The 15,077-nt window shown below is 44.0% G+C and overlaps 1 protein-coding gene across 8 annotated transcripts in view; it reads right to left on the reverse strand.

Annotated features, from left to right (window-relative positions):
* The window catches only part of FYB2 (FYN binding protein 2), a 132,451-nt gene that overhangs the window by 68,411 nt on the left and 48,963 nt on the right, over positions 1-15,077 (reverse strand). For all 8 annotated transcript variants that reach the window (XM_060409649.1, XM_060409627.1, XM_060409638.1 and 5 more), the window contains exons 2-4: positions 10,547-11,285; positions 6,483-6,644; positions 4,229-4,262 (exon numbers count right to left, since the gene is read on the reverse strand). In XM_060409649.1, the coding sequence (XP_060265632.1) occupies positions 4,229-4,262; positions 6,483-6,644; positions 10,547-11,285 (935 nt within the window). The remainder of the gene's footprint in view (positions 1-4,228; positions 4,263-6,482; positions 6,645-10,546; positions 11,286-15,077) is intronic.

A 15,077-nucleotide genomic window follows, 5' to 3' on the forward strand; every position in this document is an offset into this window, starting at 1 on the left:
GAAGTCATTTCTTTTCCAGCCCAACTTCAAGGACTTTTGAATAAACAAACAAATGTGTGTGTGGGCACATGTAAGATATTTTTTATACGCTGCTGTGTTCTCAGGGTAGTCTCAATATAAGAGCACTTGGCATATGGTAGATGCTCAACAAATGTGCGTCAAATGAATAAAATCCGCCCTCCCAAAAGAAAAACACCGAAATCTCCAGGCAATGAGCTCCCCATCAAAGGGTTTTTGAAGAGAATAACGTTTTGAACATGAATCCCTGCCCTTGGTGAGAGGTTATATAACAGCCAAGCAAACTTTCCTCAACACTCTCTAGACACTTTATAATGCACTAAACACTTTAAAACTATTATTTCATTCAACCCATGCCACAACTGCATGTGTTAGGAACTATTAATATCCCATTTTACATAAGTAAAACTGAGGTTTGCAGAAGTTAAGACATTTGTCCAAGACTACATAAACGTTAAGTGGCAAGACTGAGATTTAAAGCTCAGATTTTTGTTGATATTATGCTATATGGCCTGTTGCATCAGATAATTGCCAGGCCCCCTTCCAGTAATGAGATCTGACATATTCTATTTCTAATCTAATATCTTCATTGATGATTAATACCATGAACATGGTATTAATGGAAGATGTTCTTCCTAAACAAGCAGCAGTTTCCATGGAAGTTGTATCTAAGAATGCTCAGCATCATGGCATATACTTGTTCAAAGTAATTTCTTAGCATTACAAGATAAAATTCAAAACCCTTAGCATGGCACTTAATGTATTTCAGAATTCAATGTCATGTCTTACTTTTCCACATCAGCATCCTTCTTCTGTCTGTTTATATCCTCTTCTCTGCCACCTTGCTTTCAATCATGTTCTAGCTCTATAGTGAACATCCATTGCTCTGTTCTTCGGTCTGTCCAGCCATCCATTCTTCCATCTACCTACTATAAGCCAAGAATGTCATTATTTCTGGGAATACTACTCTACCCTCACCTGCCTTAGAAAGTGAAGGTGCTAGCAGCTCAGTCATGTCTGACTCTTTGCTACCCCATGGACTATAGCCCGCCAGGCTCCTATGTCCATGGAATTCTTCAGGCAAGAACACTGGAGTGGGTAGCCATTCCCTTTTCCAGGGTATCTTCCTGACCCAGGAGTCAAACCCAGGTCTCCTGCATTGCAGGCAGGTTCTTTACTGTCTGAGCTACAGAGTCTCACAAAAGGGAACAAATAAGTAGACCTATGTAATCCTGACCTATCATTACAGGATACATTTCAAGTTCTTTTTACTTCCATGAAGCCACACCTAAGTATTCTGGTCCCTCTTCATCTCTTGTCTTTCATATCATCACTGAAGTATAGCGAGTCTCATTTTAGATGAGATTAAGTTTTAAAGTCAAAGGAAACTGTTTAAAGTCAAACTGAAACTGTGCTTGTAAATTCCTTAGCAAGAAGGTGTCACACCAGAGACTGACCAGTTTCTCAATACTTGCCTATCACAGTAAGTTTGCCCCACTGCCCCGCATGTTGAAATGGATGATTAAAATGCCAGAGAAGAAGTCAGCTTAGTCCAGAGCCAAGCTATAGAGAAAATGCATATCGAGCTGAACACTACTATCACAGCACACTCATAATCATACTGAGATGCTCATAGTATTCAAGGCTGGAGGGAAGCAAGACCAACTTAGAGCACAGCAGAAGTACATTGTCCCCTCAAACTGTGACACTGGGGCCCACGTTCATAGACTAAATAGTACAAATTATCTCCTGAGCTGTCTAATTTTTTCTCTCTTTCACACAAACGCACATAGAAGGCAGCTGACTTACCCTGTGTCGTCACTGAACTCATTCAAATAGGCAATTGAACTAAGGGCTCCCAAAGCACATGAATTTTATCTAGCTCCAGGCAGTTTGTTCCTTGTTGAACCAGATCATCTCATCCAATCCTTGGTGTACAGAATCCTCCATTATTTGGTTCCTATCTCCCTCTAACAACACATTCCTTCCCATTTCTTACTATACTTTCTATACTCTAAACTCAACTAGTTCAGTTTCCAAAAGAAAACAGGATACTCCACACTTTTTGGTTCTGCTTATGATGTCTTTTCCTGTGTTTTCTGACGGATGTTTATCCTTAATACTTAGTTCAAATGTTGCATCTTCACTGTTAGGTTGATTGAAATTAATGCCTCTATTCTTCTTCCCTTCCTAGATCCCTGCCCAATGCCATGTAACCGTTCAGTGTTTTACTCTAACTCAGCATTTGCAAGATTGCCTGGACAGCCTGCAACATATGTGCCAGGCAGTTGAGCCTAGCCCAGATCAACTGAACCCATACTCACTGTGTTTACTATTGTTATATTGTTATTATGTAATATTATTGTAGTAATAGCGAACTGATATGTTTTCTATTTAAAAAAAAAATTCCCTGACCCTCCCAAGGAAAAGCGATCTCTCCACATTTTTGCAACCTCTGAAACTTGTACCTTTCTCTATTATAAAATGTAATACATTCTACTATTATCAACATTTAATGAGTGAATAGGTAGTATGATCATTTTTAGGTTTAGTTTTCCTTCTAAGACGGACCTTCTTGAGAACAGGAGCATCTTTGTGAAGGAGTTAAGGTGATACACTCAAAACAGTTGGGGCATATCTATTAGTACAGCCATTATGGAATACGGCATGGGGTTCCTCAAAAAGTTAAAAATTGAAGTGCCATATGATCCGGAAATCCTACTCCTCAGTATACACCCAAAGGAAACGAAAACAGGATCTCAAACAGATACCTGCACTCCTATGAAGACTGCAGTATTACTCACATGGCCAAGATATGGAAACAACCGAAATGTCTATAAACAGAAGAATGGGTACAGAAGACGTGAGAGAGAGATATAATGTATATGTGTATATAGTAGATATGTGTGTAAATGTGATAGATAACAAATGTTAAAGATATATGAATGTCATATATTATAAATGTGATATATGTGTATGTATATATAAAGATGGATATATATAGATATGGAATATTATTTAGCCTCGAAAAGAAGGCCATCTTGCCATTTGCAACATGGATGAACCTCAAGGGCATTATGCTAAATAAGTCCGAAAAGACAAATACTATGTGATATCACTTATATGTGGAATCTTAAAAAAATAAAATACCTGAACTTGTAAAAGCAGAAAGTAGAATGGTGGTTAGCAGAGACCGAGGAGCGGGGAAACTGGAGGTGTTAAGAATACAAACTTGCAGCATAAATTCTGGAGACTCACTGTACAACATAGGGATTATAGTTTTTAAAAAATGTTCTATTATAAACTTAAGCTTGCTGAGAGACTAGAATTTTAACTGTTTTCAAAAGAAATGATAATTATGTAAGGTGATAAAGGTGCTAGCTAGTGTTAGTTAATGCTACCACAGTAACAATCTTGTGAAATATGTGTATTGAACCAATATATTGTGCTTTCGAACTTACACAGTTATACATATCCATTATATCTCAGCTTAAAAAAAATAGTTTGGGAACATGTGGGTTAGAATCATGGCTCTGCAAGTGGCAAATTTTCTGTGCCCAAGTATCTCTAGCTATGAAATGAAAACAGAGCCAGCAACTTCGCAGCCTTCTTGAGAAGAGGACGCGAGAACCTCAGTATAAAGTGGTCAGCTCAACGCATGACTCATCAGAGGGCACAATACTCAGACTGACACTTCCATGGCAAGAGTATTACAAGGAGTGCACCAAAGCCAGAAAGTCCTTTGTCCCATCAATAGTGAAGTTGCTCAGTTGCGTCCGACTCTTTGCAACCCCATGGACTGTAGCCTACCAGGCTCCTCCGTCCATGGAATTTTCCAGGCAAGAGTACTGGATGGGTTGCCATTTCCTTCTCCAGGGGATCTTACTAGCTGCCCACAGCACTCTGTAGCCTCTAATCCGATTTATTACTAGGAGGCTGATGTTTCAATTTACTGAGCCCAACTGTACCGTAAATAAAAGGACCTCAGAGACCCATCTTTGCAACTTAACATCAGCAGAGTTGTTAAATGCAGTTTATTTAATCTCTCATTTAATCAAAAGTTGCAGTTGGTTGCAATTTGTTATTTCTTCTTCTCCAACTCTTCTGAGAAATACAGACACCTGACCTGTGCTTATTGCCTGCTTTGGGGCAGGCTAAGCAGCCTTGTTGATGGGCTGCATTGCTGCACAATTAAGAAATGGGTACTCACCTCACTGGAGGCAGGTTGCCTTCTTTCGCAGCTTCTGCAAGAGCAAGAGGCAGGGCAAAAAAAAAAAAAAAAGACATGTTAGTGGCAGTCTGTTTAAGTGAACTGTTTGTACAATGACCTGACCCCCTCCCACCACCAAATAAAATGTAGAGGTGCAGCTCACCTGCCCCACCCCAGCACCCAGGGACTGCCAGGGACTGCATGCAGGATTCACACACACTTTATGGTGCTTAGCTATGACTGCAGGGTCTTTATATTAGACTTTTACTTCCTTGGGCCCCGAAACTCCTATGGGATTTCTCTCTTAATTTCTTCTTTACATTTTTTTTAAATTAAACTTTCCACTTTGAGATAATTGTAGGTTTACATGCAATAGTAAGAAATAATACAGAGGGACCCCATATACTCCTTACCCAGTTTCCTCAATGGTATGAGACCTAGGTTGATGTTCTTGTTTTCCCTTTGCCCTGTGGGTGTCCACTAGCTCTAACAGCACTTGTTGTAACTAATCTCTTGTTTCTATCACAGAGTCCGGCAAAGAAGAGTGCAGCTGCTCGACGCATGCTTGAGGTAATGGTAGGAGTGCCTTCCTCAAGCATTTACTGTTGTGCTGGGCACTGTTCAGCCTTCCCAGGCCTCATCTCATTTCTCCTTACAATCATCCTACAAGAGGAGTGTCACTATCATCCCCATTTTACAGATAAGGACAATGAAGCTCAGTGGGTCCCACGACCAAACCTAAATAGCCAGTGATGAGGGAGCTGGGATTTAATAAAATTTAATAAAATGGGGAGCCCATTTTATTCCCAAAACCTTAGTCCTCTGTTCTCTGACAACGTTTTTCTCTTTCAGAGAGATGGTTTGAGGCCTGAATTATTTAATGTTTATAAAAATCAAACCACCCTCTTTGATATGGGGATAGCCATATTATCAAAGTATACTTAGAAGAGCTCTATTTCTCGTTACAGAATTTCCTTTTAGGATATGACTTAAGGTAACTTTTAGCAGTGGTTCTCAAAGCATGGCCCCCAGACCAGCTATATCAGTGTCTCCCAGTGAACTTGTTAAAAACGTAAATTCTCAAATGCTCCAAACCCAGACCAGACTTTCCAATGGCTCAGCAGTAAAGAAGCCACCTGGAATGCAGGAGACAAAGGAGATGCAGGTTCGATCCCTGGGTCAGGAAGATCCCCTGGAGGAGGAAGTGGCAACACACTCCAGTATTCTTGCCAGAGAAATCCCATGGACAGAGTCTGACAGGCTACAGTCCAAAGAGTTGCAGAGTCGAACGTGACTGAGCAACTAAGCACAAACCCAGACCAGTTGACTTAGAACTCTGGGTTCAGGCCCAGAAAGCTATATTTTAACAAGTCCTCCAGTTGATTCTGATGCATGCTGATGTTTGAGAACCACTGAGTTAAGGAAATTTCACCCTGAGGTTGCCCAAAGCAGTCAAATGAGCAATCAGCAAGCTGAGAAGAAACGAATGAAGAATTAGCTCTTTCAGTGTACTGTTCACTGGTGCTCGTGGCCACAGTAAGAAAACGCTAGCACCGCACTACACATCACCCCACAGTGTACGTTCACCTCGTGTTTCATTAGAGCAAATGTAAGCAAAGGTGTTGACAGTGTCAGTGGGATCAGGCTACGGGGGGTGGAAGGGGGTGAGCAGGTTCCCTCACATAGCAGAGGAAAACACACAAGAGCACAGAAAGGCTGCCAAGCAGGGACGCTGCAGTCTATGGCACGAGGGCTAGTGGGGGCAGCGGTGGGGCCCTTCAGTCCATTCCTGAACACCGACCACAGTGGCCCAGGGGACTCCCATCAGGATCCCAGGTCAAGTTCACACTGAGTTTCCTCCCTCCACTCCTTCCCCCTCTCCTACTCCACTTGGCTGTGTTGACAACACAGGCTTTGTAGGAAAACAAAGACTCCCTGCCTCCCTCTTCAGCTACTTTTCTTTTTCTTCCTCTTGGACAGATTCCCAGTGATCAAACGCAAAGCTCTCAGGGGAAGCAGGCTGGCCCAGGAGCGATAAGGGGCCAATTCCCCCAGATTTGTCATTTCACGGGCAAGCTGCCACAGCCTCTACATGAGAATAAGCAGTGATGGATGTCCAGCCCCACAGAAAAGCAGTTTGGCACCGTCCCCTGGGAGCGAATGCAGCGGGGGGAGGTGACAGGGAGATGGGGGCACGGGAGCCATGACTGCCCTTGGCTGGCTGTGCACCGGCCCTGTGTGTGTGTTTTCTTACCTTCCCCATCAGGCTTGGAAAGAGCAGCTGCCTGCCTCTGGAAGGCCTGGAGGGTCACGACTGGGGGCCTTGGTGGTTTTGGGGGAGGAGGACCCAGGGACTCGACGGAAGGCAGTGGCTTGGTACTGGGGAGTTGTGGATGCCTGACATCCGGCTGTTCCTCTGGGCACAAAGAGTCCAAAATATAGGTTATTATCTCCATTTCATGGTTGGCCTCAGTCTCACTCCCCTCCCACCTATTCTCCAGCCAGTAGCCAGAGTGTCCTGATCAACATGTGAACCCAAGCTCACCACCATGCCAGCTGCCCAGAGGATGAAGCTCAGTCTCCTCAGCTGCTGTCTACTCACTCCATCCTTTGGTATTAAAACACCACGCAGCATCAGTCTACACTTTTATTCTTACCATACCTTACCATCCTGCTTCCCCAGCCTTCAGTCCCAACATCTTTTGCTCACACCACTGGCTTCTCAGTTTTCCAGATTTCATAAATATTTTTTGCAGTTTCTTTTTTTTATTTTTTTATTCTATTTCTAATTCACCTTTTTATTTGAAGTATAGTTATTTTACAAAGTTGTGTTTGTGCAGCATAGTGAGTCACACGTTTGTATATGCATATGTGTATAAAGCTGTGTTCATTTCAGGTATACAGCAAAATGACTCAGTTTTTATATGTGTATAAGATCCTTTTCTGATTCTTTTGTAGGTTATTACAAGTCCAGATTTGATTTCAAAAGCCTTAAATAGCTCTCAAATATTCAAGAGTTTGTTCATTCCGCCTGATGTGAAAAGCTGACTCATTTGAAAAGGCCCTGATGCTGGGAAAGATTGAGGGCAGGAGAAGGAGATGACAGAGGATGAGATGGTTGATGGCATCACTGACTCAATGGACATGGGTTTGGGTGGACTCCGGCAGCTGATGATGGACAGGGAGGCCTAGCGTGCTGTGGTTCATGGGGTTGCAAAGAGTTGGACACGACTGAGCGACTGAACTGAATTGTTCATGCCATTCTTGTTCTGGTATGCTGTTCCCTTACTCCTCCCTTGGTGAACTTAGACTCATTCTTTAAGACCCTCCTCTAATGATACCTTTCCTGATTTCTACCAGAAAACCAACTCATAATCAACCACTCTTTGTTCAATATCACCTAGCACATTGTTACCACCTCTCCATCAGTGCTGTGACAGGTGAGAAGGGCTGGTCAATCTTCCCACTGAATGTAGGTTCCTAGAGGGAAGACACTAAGCCCTAGTGATCTCTCAGTGCCAAGCACAGGCCCAGCATCGGCAGGAATGCACAATGAGAATGGACAGATGGGCAGTGACAGTGACTATTCCCTGAAAGGATTCTTCAAGCACTCATGAGGGGCAAACAATATGGGGGACATGAAGAGGAGTAACAACTGGTCTCTTGATTTCCAGGGCTCCAAAATCCAGAACAGGTTTCAAGGCTGGCTTTGTGGTACCTGGGCACCTGTGGATTCTATATCCTGTAATTTCCAGGACAGTCCCAATTTTACGTATTTTATTCTTCTGCACTGATGAGCTAACCAACAGAAATTCCAACCTTATATATAAATATTGTATATGCTTTTTACACTGAAAACAGCACAAAATCTTTTATTATTCAAGTGCCTTGACTTTTGGTTGACAAAATACAGTGGCTGACCACATGGTAAAACTAAAGAAACTTGGCTAGTGTTTTACAAAAACATCAGTGCGACCCCCTCAAAGCCCTGCTCTCCTCTGCAGTCAAGGAGCAGGGGTCCTTCTAGCCCTACTAGAAGGGGTTACACAGGGCCAAAGTTCCTTTCTTCTAAGACTTGAAGTATAAGCTGCAAAGTCAGAGATTTTAGTCTTTATCAGATAATAGAGAAGACAGTAAAATGACTAATCACTTACTTACTAACTGAGCTCCTAATTTTTATCAGGCACTGTGCTAAGCAATTTTCATGGGTTATCCCATTTGATCCTCCCAACAGCTCTGTCAGGTAGGTTATCTAGACCTTTCTTTCCTCCCATCTCTCCTCGCTCCCATTCATCCTTTCTTCCTCCCTATTCCTTCATCAACAATAATTTACTATATTCCAAGCATTGTTCTAGGGGCTGGAACTAGAGTTAAGGACAAGAAAAGATAGAGTTCTGCCCTCAAGAATTTTCATTCCAATAGGAGGAGGCTGATGATAAACACACAAACAGATAAACAGATAAGAAAACTATAACAGGGCAGTGATGGGGGACAAATAAGGATTTTGGGATTAACATGTACACACTGCTACACATAAAATAGATAACCAACAAGGACCTACTGACAAGCACAGGGAATTAAAGTCAGTATCTTGTATTAACCTATACAGGAAAAGAATCTTAAAAAGAAAAGAAGTGTATATATATATATAACCGAATCATTTGCTGTACATCTGAAACTAACACAATGTTATAAATCAACTATACTTCAATTTAAAAAAAAGGAAACAGAGAAAATCACAGCATTCTATTAATTCTACAAAGGAAATAAAACAGGATGATATGAAAGAATGTGAATTCTTGGTGGTGAGGTAATAGACTTTAGATAGAGATCTTTGGCTAGAGAAGGCTTATCTGGGAAAGTGTCATTTGAACTTAGACCTAAAGGTAATGAAGGAAAGATCAAAGAAAAGTATTATATAGGAAGGAGGAACAGAAATCATAAGGTCCTGAGTCATAATGAAGTCTGTTCACAAAATAGCAAGGAATTTCAGGATGTCGTCTATTGGCTAGCGAGCCAGGGAAAGACAGCAGGAAGTAAGTCGGAGACATAAGCAGGGACCAAAAGAAGCAGAGCTATGAAGTCAGTAGTAAGTAGTTTAGATGCTATTCTGAGTGGAAGAGAAACCAAATAGGATTTTGTAAGCAAGAGAGCCAGGCAGCCAGCCAGCCATTTATTCAAAAAATACTTTCTTGAGAACTCATTGAAACTGGCCTTGTTCTTTTAGGTTCTGGGGATACAACGGTAAAGAAGACAGTTTTTATTCCCACTTAACTTATACTTTACTGAGGTAAACAAATAGATAACAAACTAGATAGGGGTAAGTGAGAGAAAACTAAAGCCATGTAAGAAAAAGACTGCTGGAGGTGGGTGGCTATTTCAGATAGAGTGATCCGCAAGGTCCACACACAGCAGGTGGTACTAAGCGGAGACCGTGATAAAGTGAAGGAGTGAGATGTCAAAGTCTTACAGGAAAAGTGTTCCAGACAGAGCGAGCAGCAAGTACAAAGGCCCTGGGGTGGAACTAGCTTGGTATATCAGGAATGGAAAGAAGGTCAGTGTGGTGAGAGAGAAAAGAGTACGAGATGCTGGCAAGGAGCAAACTGGATGAGCCACAGTAAGTCAGCTGAAGTTGAAATGAGCAGGGGAGTGATATGGTTGGATTAATGCTTTAGAGCATCACTGTACCTGTGAGGAGGAGCATAGAATACAAGAGGGCAAGAGTGTGAAAGCGTGGAGACCAGCTGGACCTTGCGGTGGTCCAAACAAGAGATGGTCCGTAGTGGTGCAGACTTGAGCAGAAGGCAGAAATGGAAGCAAGTCAGGAGATTCAGAATGTGTTTTGGTGACAGAGCCAAGAACTTGCTGCAAACAATGATTAGTTACAAACAAAGGGGCAGGGAGGTGGGGTGGGTGAGGGGAATAGAATATGATTCCTAGATTTTTGACCTGAGCAAATAGGAGGGTGGTTGTGCTACTTACTAAGACAAGGAAGACTGGCAATGGATCGACTGATAGGAAAGGAAACCAGGCTTTGTGAAGTTAAGCAGACTGCCCCAGTTCAGGTATCTTGTAAGAAGCAGAGCTAAAGGATTCAAATCTGGGTTTGTCCCACCTGTCTGTCTGTATAATTCCTGGAGATTAATCACTTAATCCAAACCTGAAATTATAATCTGGCAGATGAGCTTAGAATATCTGTGCTAGAGTGTGGGACAAACACTTCCCAGGCCACATATGAGACCACCCTTGCCAGTAAGCTCTAAATTAGAAAAACACAGTGATCCCTCCCCCTAGGCCTGTGGGGACTTGATTTCTCACCTGGGGTCTGGCTGGTGAGCTTATTGTCATAGACAGGGTGACAGATGCTCCCTGTCAAGTTCCTCTCAGGACTGGAGTTTGCTCTGCTCTCCCTGCTACATTGAGAAGGTCGGACGGTGGGATCTTCAGAGATGGCATACAATCTCCTTTGGGCCATCAGCTGCCTGTGGGAAGGTAGGGACTGGGCTTCTTTTATTTCCATATCTTCCCTGGGCTCCTCTGGAGTCAGCTTGATACTTTTCTGCTCTTTTAGATGGAAGGCCCTGCTTCCACAACTGGCAGGGAGAAAGACAGATGGTGTCTCACTTTTCTGAGATAAAATCTCCCAGCTCCAGAGCTTGTTTCTGAAGCTATCATTCACCATGACTTTCTTCTTATTGGCTATCTCATCATTTGACTGACACACATCTAACAGCAGAGGAGCCTTCTGTGAGCTTACTGCAGAACTAGGAAAACTCAAAAGTTCCAGGTAATTAGAACATTTCTGAGTCTCACTCTTCTGAGTCTCCTTCACTTGCTGGGGTTTAAGAGGCTGGAGATCACCATCAGCACAGTTAGGTGAGTGCTGATTGTGGCTGGATGAGGGGGGTTTCCCACTGGCCAAAGTCTTCATGGACTGTCTGCTTCCAAAGTCTCCCTTTCGAGAAACACCTGCTGGGAATTTGATAGGTCCTGAAAGAGATGATGCATCAAGATTTTGAAATTTGGCTCGAAGTTCCTTGAAGTTTCTTAATCCTTCCTAGAGCATAAAAGAAAAGAAAGAAGCAGCACCATTAGCTGAATTCACTGTGCTTGCTAAGAGGCTCTAGGTGCTGATGTAATGCCATTGCTTATCTATTGAGTAGTATCAGTAATGCTACTATGTGAGGCAGAGTGAAACCAACCAGGTGCTCTTTGAAACACTGCAGGTGTGCCTAATTTCTTCACAACATACAAAGAACGCTTATAAGATATATAGCACTAACAATTGCTGATAAACCCCTTGATATAAACTTTTGGTGGCTCTCTGCTGCCTGTCCAAATAAAACTTCAGGTGACATTTAAGAACAAAAGTTGTGGATTTATGATCTCAGCCATAGATCAACATGTGTCTGTGTGCTTAGTAACTCAGATGTGTCTGACTCTGTGACCTCATGGACTGTAGCCCTCCAAGCTCTTCTGCCCATGGGATTTTCCTGGCAAAAATACTGGAGTAGATTGCCATTTTCTCCTCCAGGGGGTCTTCTCAACCCAGGGATTGAACCCACATCTCTGGCATCTCCTGCACTGGCAGATGGATTCTTTACCACCACTTAACCCTGATGCTGGGAGAGATTGAAGGTAGGAGGAGAAGGGGATGACAGAGGATGAGATGGTTGGATGGCATCACCGACTCAATGGACATGAGTTTGAGTAAGCTCCAGGAGTTGGTGATGGACAGGGATGCCTGGCGTGCTGCAGTCCATGGGGTCTCAAAGAGTCAGACACGACTGAGCAACTGAACTGAATTGAACTGAAGCCAAAAGGATAATTGACAAGTTTCTAGAAACTTTATACTCTACCACCCTGCTAATGTGTTCCTGCTCACCCCCATCTAATGCATCCCCCCATCTACTTGTCAACTGCTTTCTTGCAACAGTAATGCCCACTTTCTCCACAAAATTTGCCCTGTGGCTGACAGGTAGGCTAACTCCTTCCCTGGCTCCATGTTGCCTGGCTATTGAGCTCAACATCATAGGGTGGAGACAAGAGCAGTCTTTGGAAGCTGACAGGTACGTGTTCCATTTCTGACTCCACTCTTTATCATCTAGGCAAATACTTTGGGAAACTTGGTATCATCAGTGAAGTCTCATCATAAAAATAACTTGCAAGCTGTAGAAGGATGAGGGCTGCCCTATGTAGAGTCCATCACAGTGCCTGCTGCTGCTGTTAAGTCGCTTCAGTCATGTCCGACTCCGTGCGACCCCAGAGACTGCAGCCCACCAGGCTCCCCCGTCCCTGGGATTCTCCAGGCAAGAACACTGGAGTGGGTTGCCATTTCCTTCTCCAGTGCATGAAAGTGAAAAGCAAAAGTGAAGTCGCTCAGTCGTGTCTGACTCTTAGCAACCCCGTGGACTGTAGCCCACCAGGCTCCTCCATCCATGGGATTTTCCAGGCAAGAGTACTGGAGTGGGGTGCCAGTGCCTGGCACATAGTAAATAAAAGCTACTTAAAAGGGATGAGATGATGCTCTTGTATTTTTGACTCTCCTTGGGAGATTGTGTTCTACTTTAAATTCCACCCAAATTCAGCGAATGAAAATGGTGGTAGTAACAGCAGGCCAACCCTTGGAGCAGAGGAAGGGACACGCACAGGATCATACAGGAAGCTGGTGGTCTATGTAGGTGGGATTGGGCTCGAGGCCTGTGCGGTGCTCTTCCCAGTCCCCTCCCCTCCCTCGCTAAATTTACTTTTGTAAATGCATTTTGTCATTTTCTGTCTTCAGAGGAGGTGGTGGGTGGATAGAGCATAGGAGGACATCTAATGGAGCCATTTCCAAAGTAAGAGCCACCAACTTCTTCCACTCATCTTAAGGGTCTTAATTATAGGTATACAGACAATCTCTATGCAGGTAACTTTGGATTGTGCCTGCTGAAGGAATAACTGTTGGGTGACCTTTCCTCACTGTGTTTGCAGTTGACTCAGACCTGCCCTCTGAAGATTTAGGAAGGGAGGAATATTGAACAGGAAGTATGAAGCAGGTGTCTGGAAACATGCTCTTCCCTCTTTCTTCAACCCTCCCTCCATCCCCTTCCTTCTCTTCCTCCTCTCTCTCTCTCACTCACACACACATACACACCCCTACACACACATTTATAGCTTTCTTCACAAACTTCCAAGGGTTAATTTCTGATATTTCAACCAGCAGTCGAGTTGATTCCATTGACCTTCCTCTCCCCTTATGTGGTAGCAGCCAGCGCTGGGCATGGAATCAGGAGATTCGAATATGATGCTCAGCTTTGCCATTCTCCAGTCATGTGCCTTGGACAATTTACTTCACTTTTCTGAGGCTTAAGCTCCTCACTATAAAATGGGGATATCCTACTAACAGTTCAGGGTTGTAGCAAGGCTCACATGACATGACAGATGTATATACCTCAGCGGTTAACATTTTTTAAATTGTGGTAAAATACACTTAACTTTAAATTTACCACTATAGCCATTTTTAAGTATACAGTATAGTACAGTAATGTTCAGTATAGTCACACTGTAGTGAATGTCCGGGACTCTTCCCATCTTGGAAGCTGGACCACTACATTCATTAAACAACAGCTTCCCATTCCCCCTCCCCCGGGGAGAGCTGGGACAGAGAGGAAAGACAGTACAGACACTGGTCTGTGGCAGGCAGGACAGTGCAAGACCGACATGAATGGTCTGTGCTGCAGCTCTGCACGCCCCAGCCTGAGTCACGTTCACTGGTGTGGAAGGGATTGGGTACTGGAATGTGGGGTTTGGAGAGTGGGCTCAGGAAGAGAACAGCTACTGGCTGCAAACAGACAGATCTGAAGAGGCAGGAATAAGGAGTTCCACAATCAGGAATGTTTGTGAAAGAAATCTGGGCCACCAGAAAAGCAAAATGCCATTGCTGAGTGGTACACAAGAGGCAGGGCCACCACTGTGCCCCCTTCCCCTGTCCCCTGCCTTGGTGGGCACTAGGAGGAGCACCCACCTGAGCAGGCTCCCACTTCCCTCCTACCAATACCTCCTCTGGCCCTGCTGGCCCCAGTGGGCTTGCACTCCCTGCCCATTGCTGCCTCCACCCCCACTGGCCTTAGAGGGGTCTCAGGTACAGGTGTTGGTGGGAGGAACACACGCAGAGGTGGGACTGAAGCCACAGGTAAGCCCCTGGGGTCATGCAACAAAGGAAGAAGAGCTGGATTCTCTTGTCGCGGCTGCAAGAACCATAGATTTATACCTCTGCTGCTGGCTTTGAAAACTTAGCACCTGCAGAATATCTGAATGGAGGAGTGCTCCTGCATCTGGGTCTAGCTTTAGCAGCTGTGGGCTATGTGGGCACATACACAAGGGGACTGGAGCAGGTCAGAATCTGAGCTGTCTCCATTAACTCCCACAGTGGATCCAGGCACATGATTACTGCAGTCCTGGGATGACTTTGGTGGATCTACACTGGTGGCTTGGTGAAAACAATGCCTGAGAAAAACCAGGAGCAATTGCCACTATAACCATGGTTAAGGTGGGGCTGAGAGCAGTTCCAACAATAGTGTAATTTGTGAGTCCGCACAAGAGGTGAAAATTGACACAACAGAATACGCACACAGGTAAATAGCTCTGGAGGAAGAAAACTCAGTGACTTTTCTCCCAGTGGGAGCGCTCCAACTCTGCCTCTCTCACACTGCAGATCAGAAACACAGCCCAGAGACAGATCTGGGGACCTCTACTCCAATAACTAGGGAGCAGACTTGCCCCTGACAGGGCAGTAACAACACAGAGAAAGTGGGGGTGGGGAGCTTTGCTCAGTATCCATCGCAGGCTCAGGTCACCACATCATTAG

Source organism: Ovis aries, chromosome 1 (assembly GCF_016772045.2).
Source record: "Ovis aries strain OAR_USU_Benz2616 breed Rambouillet chromosome 1, ARS-UI_Ramb_v3.0, whole genome shotgun sequence".
In the NCBI taxonomy this organism is placed as follows: domain Eukaryota; kingdom Metazoa; phylum Chordata; class Mammalia; order Artiodactyla; family Bovidae; genus Ovis; species Ovis aries.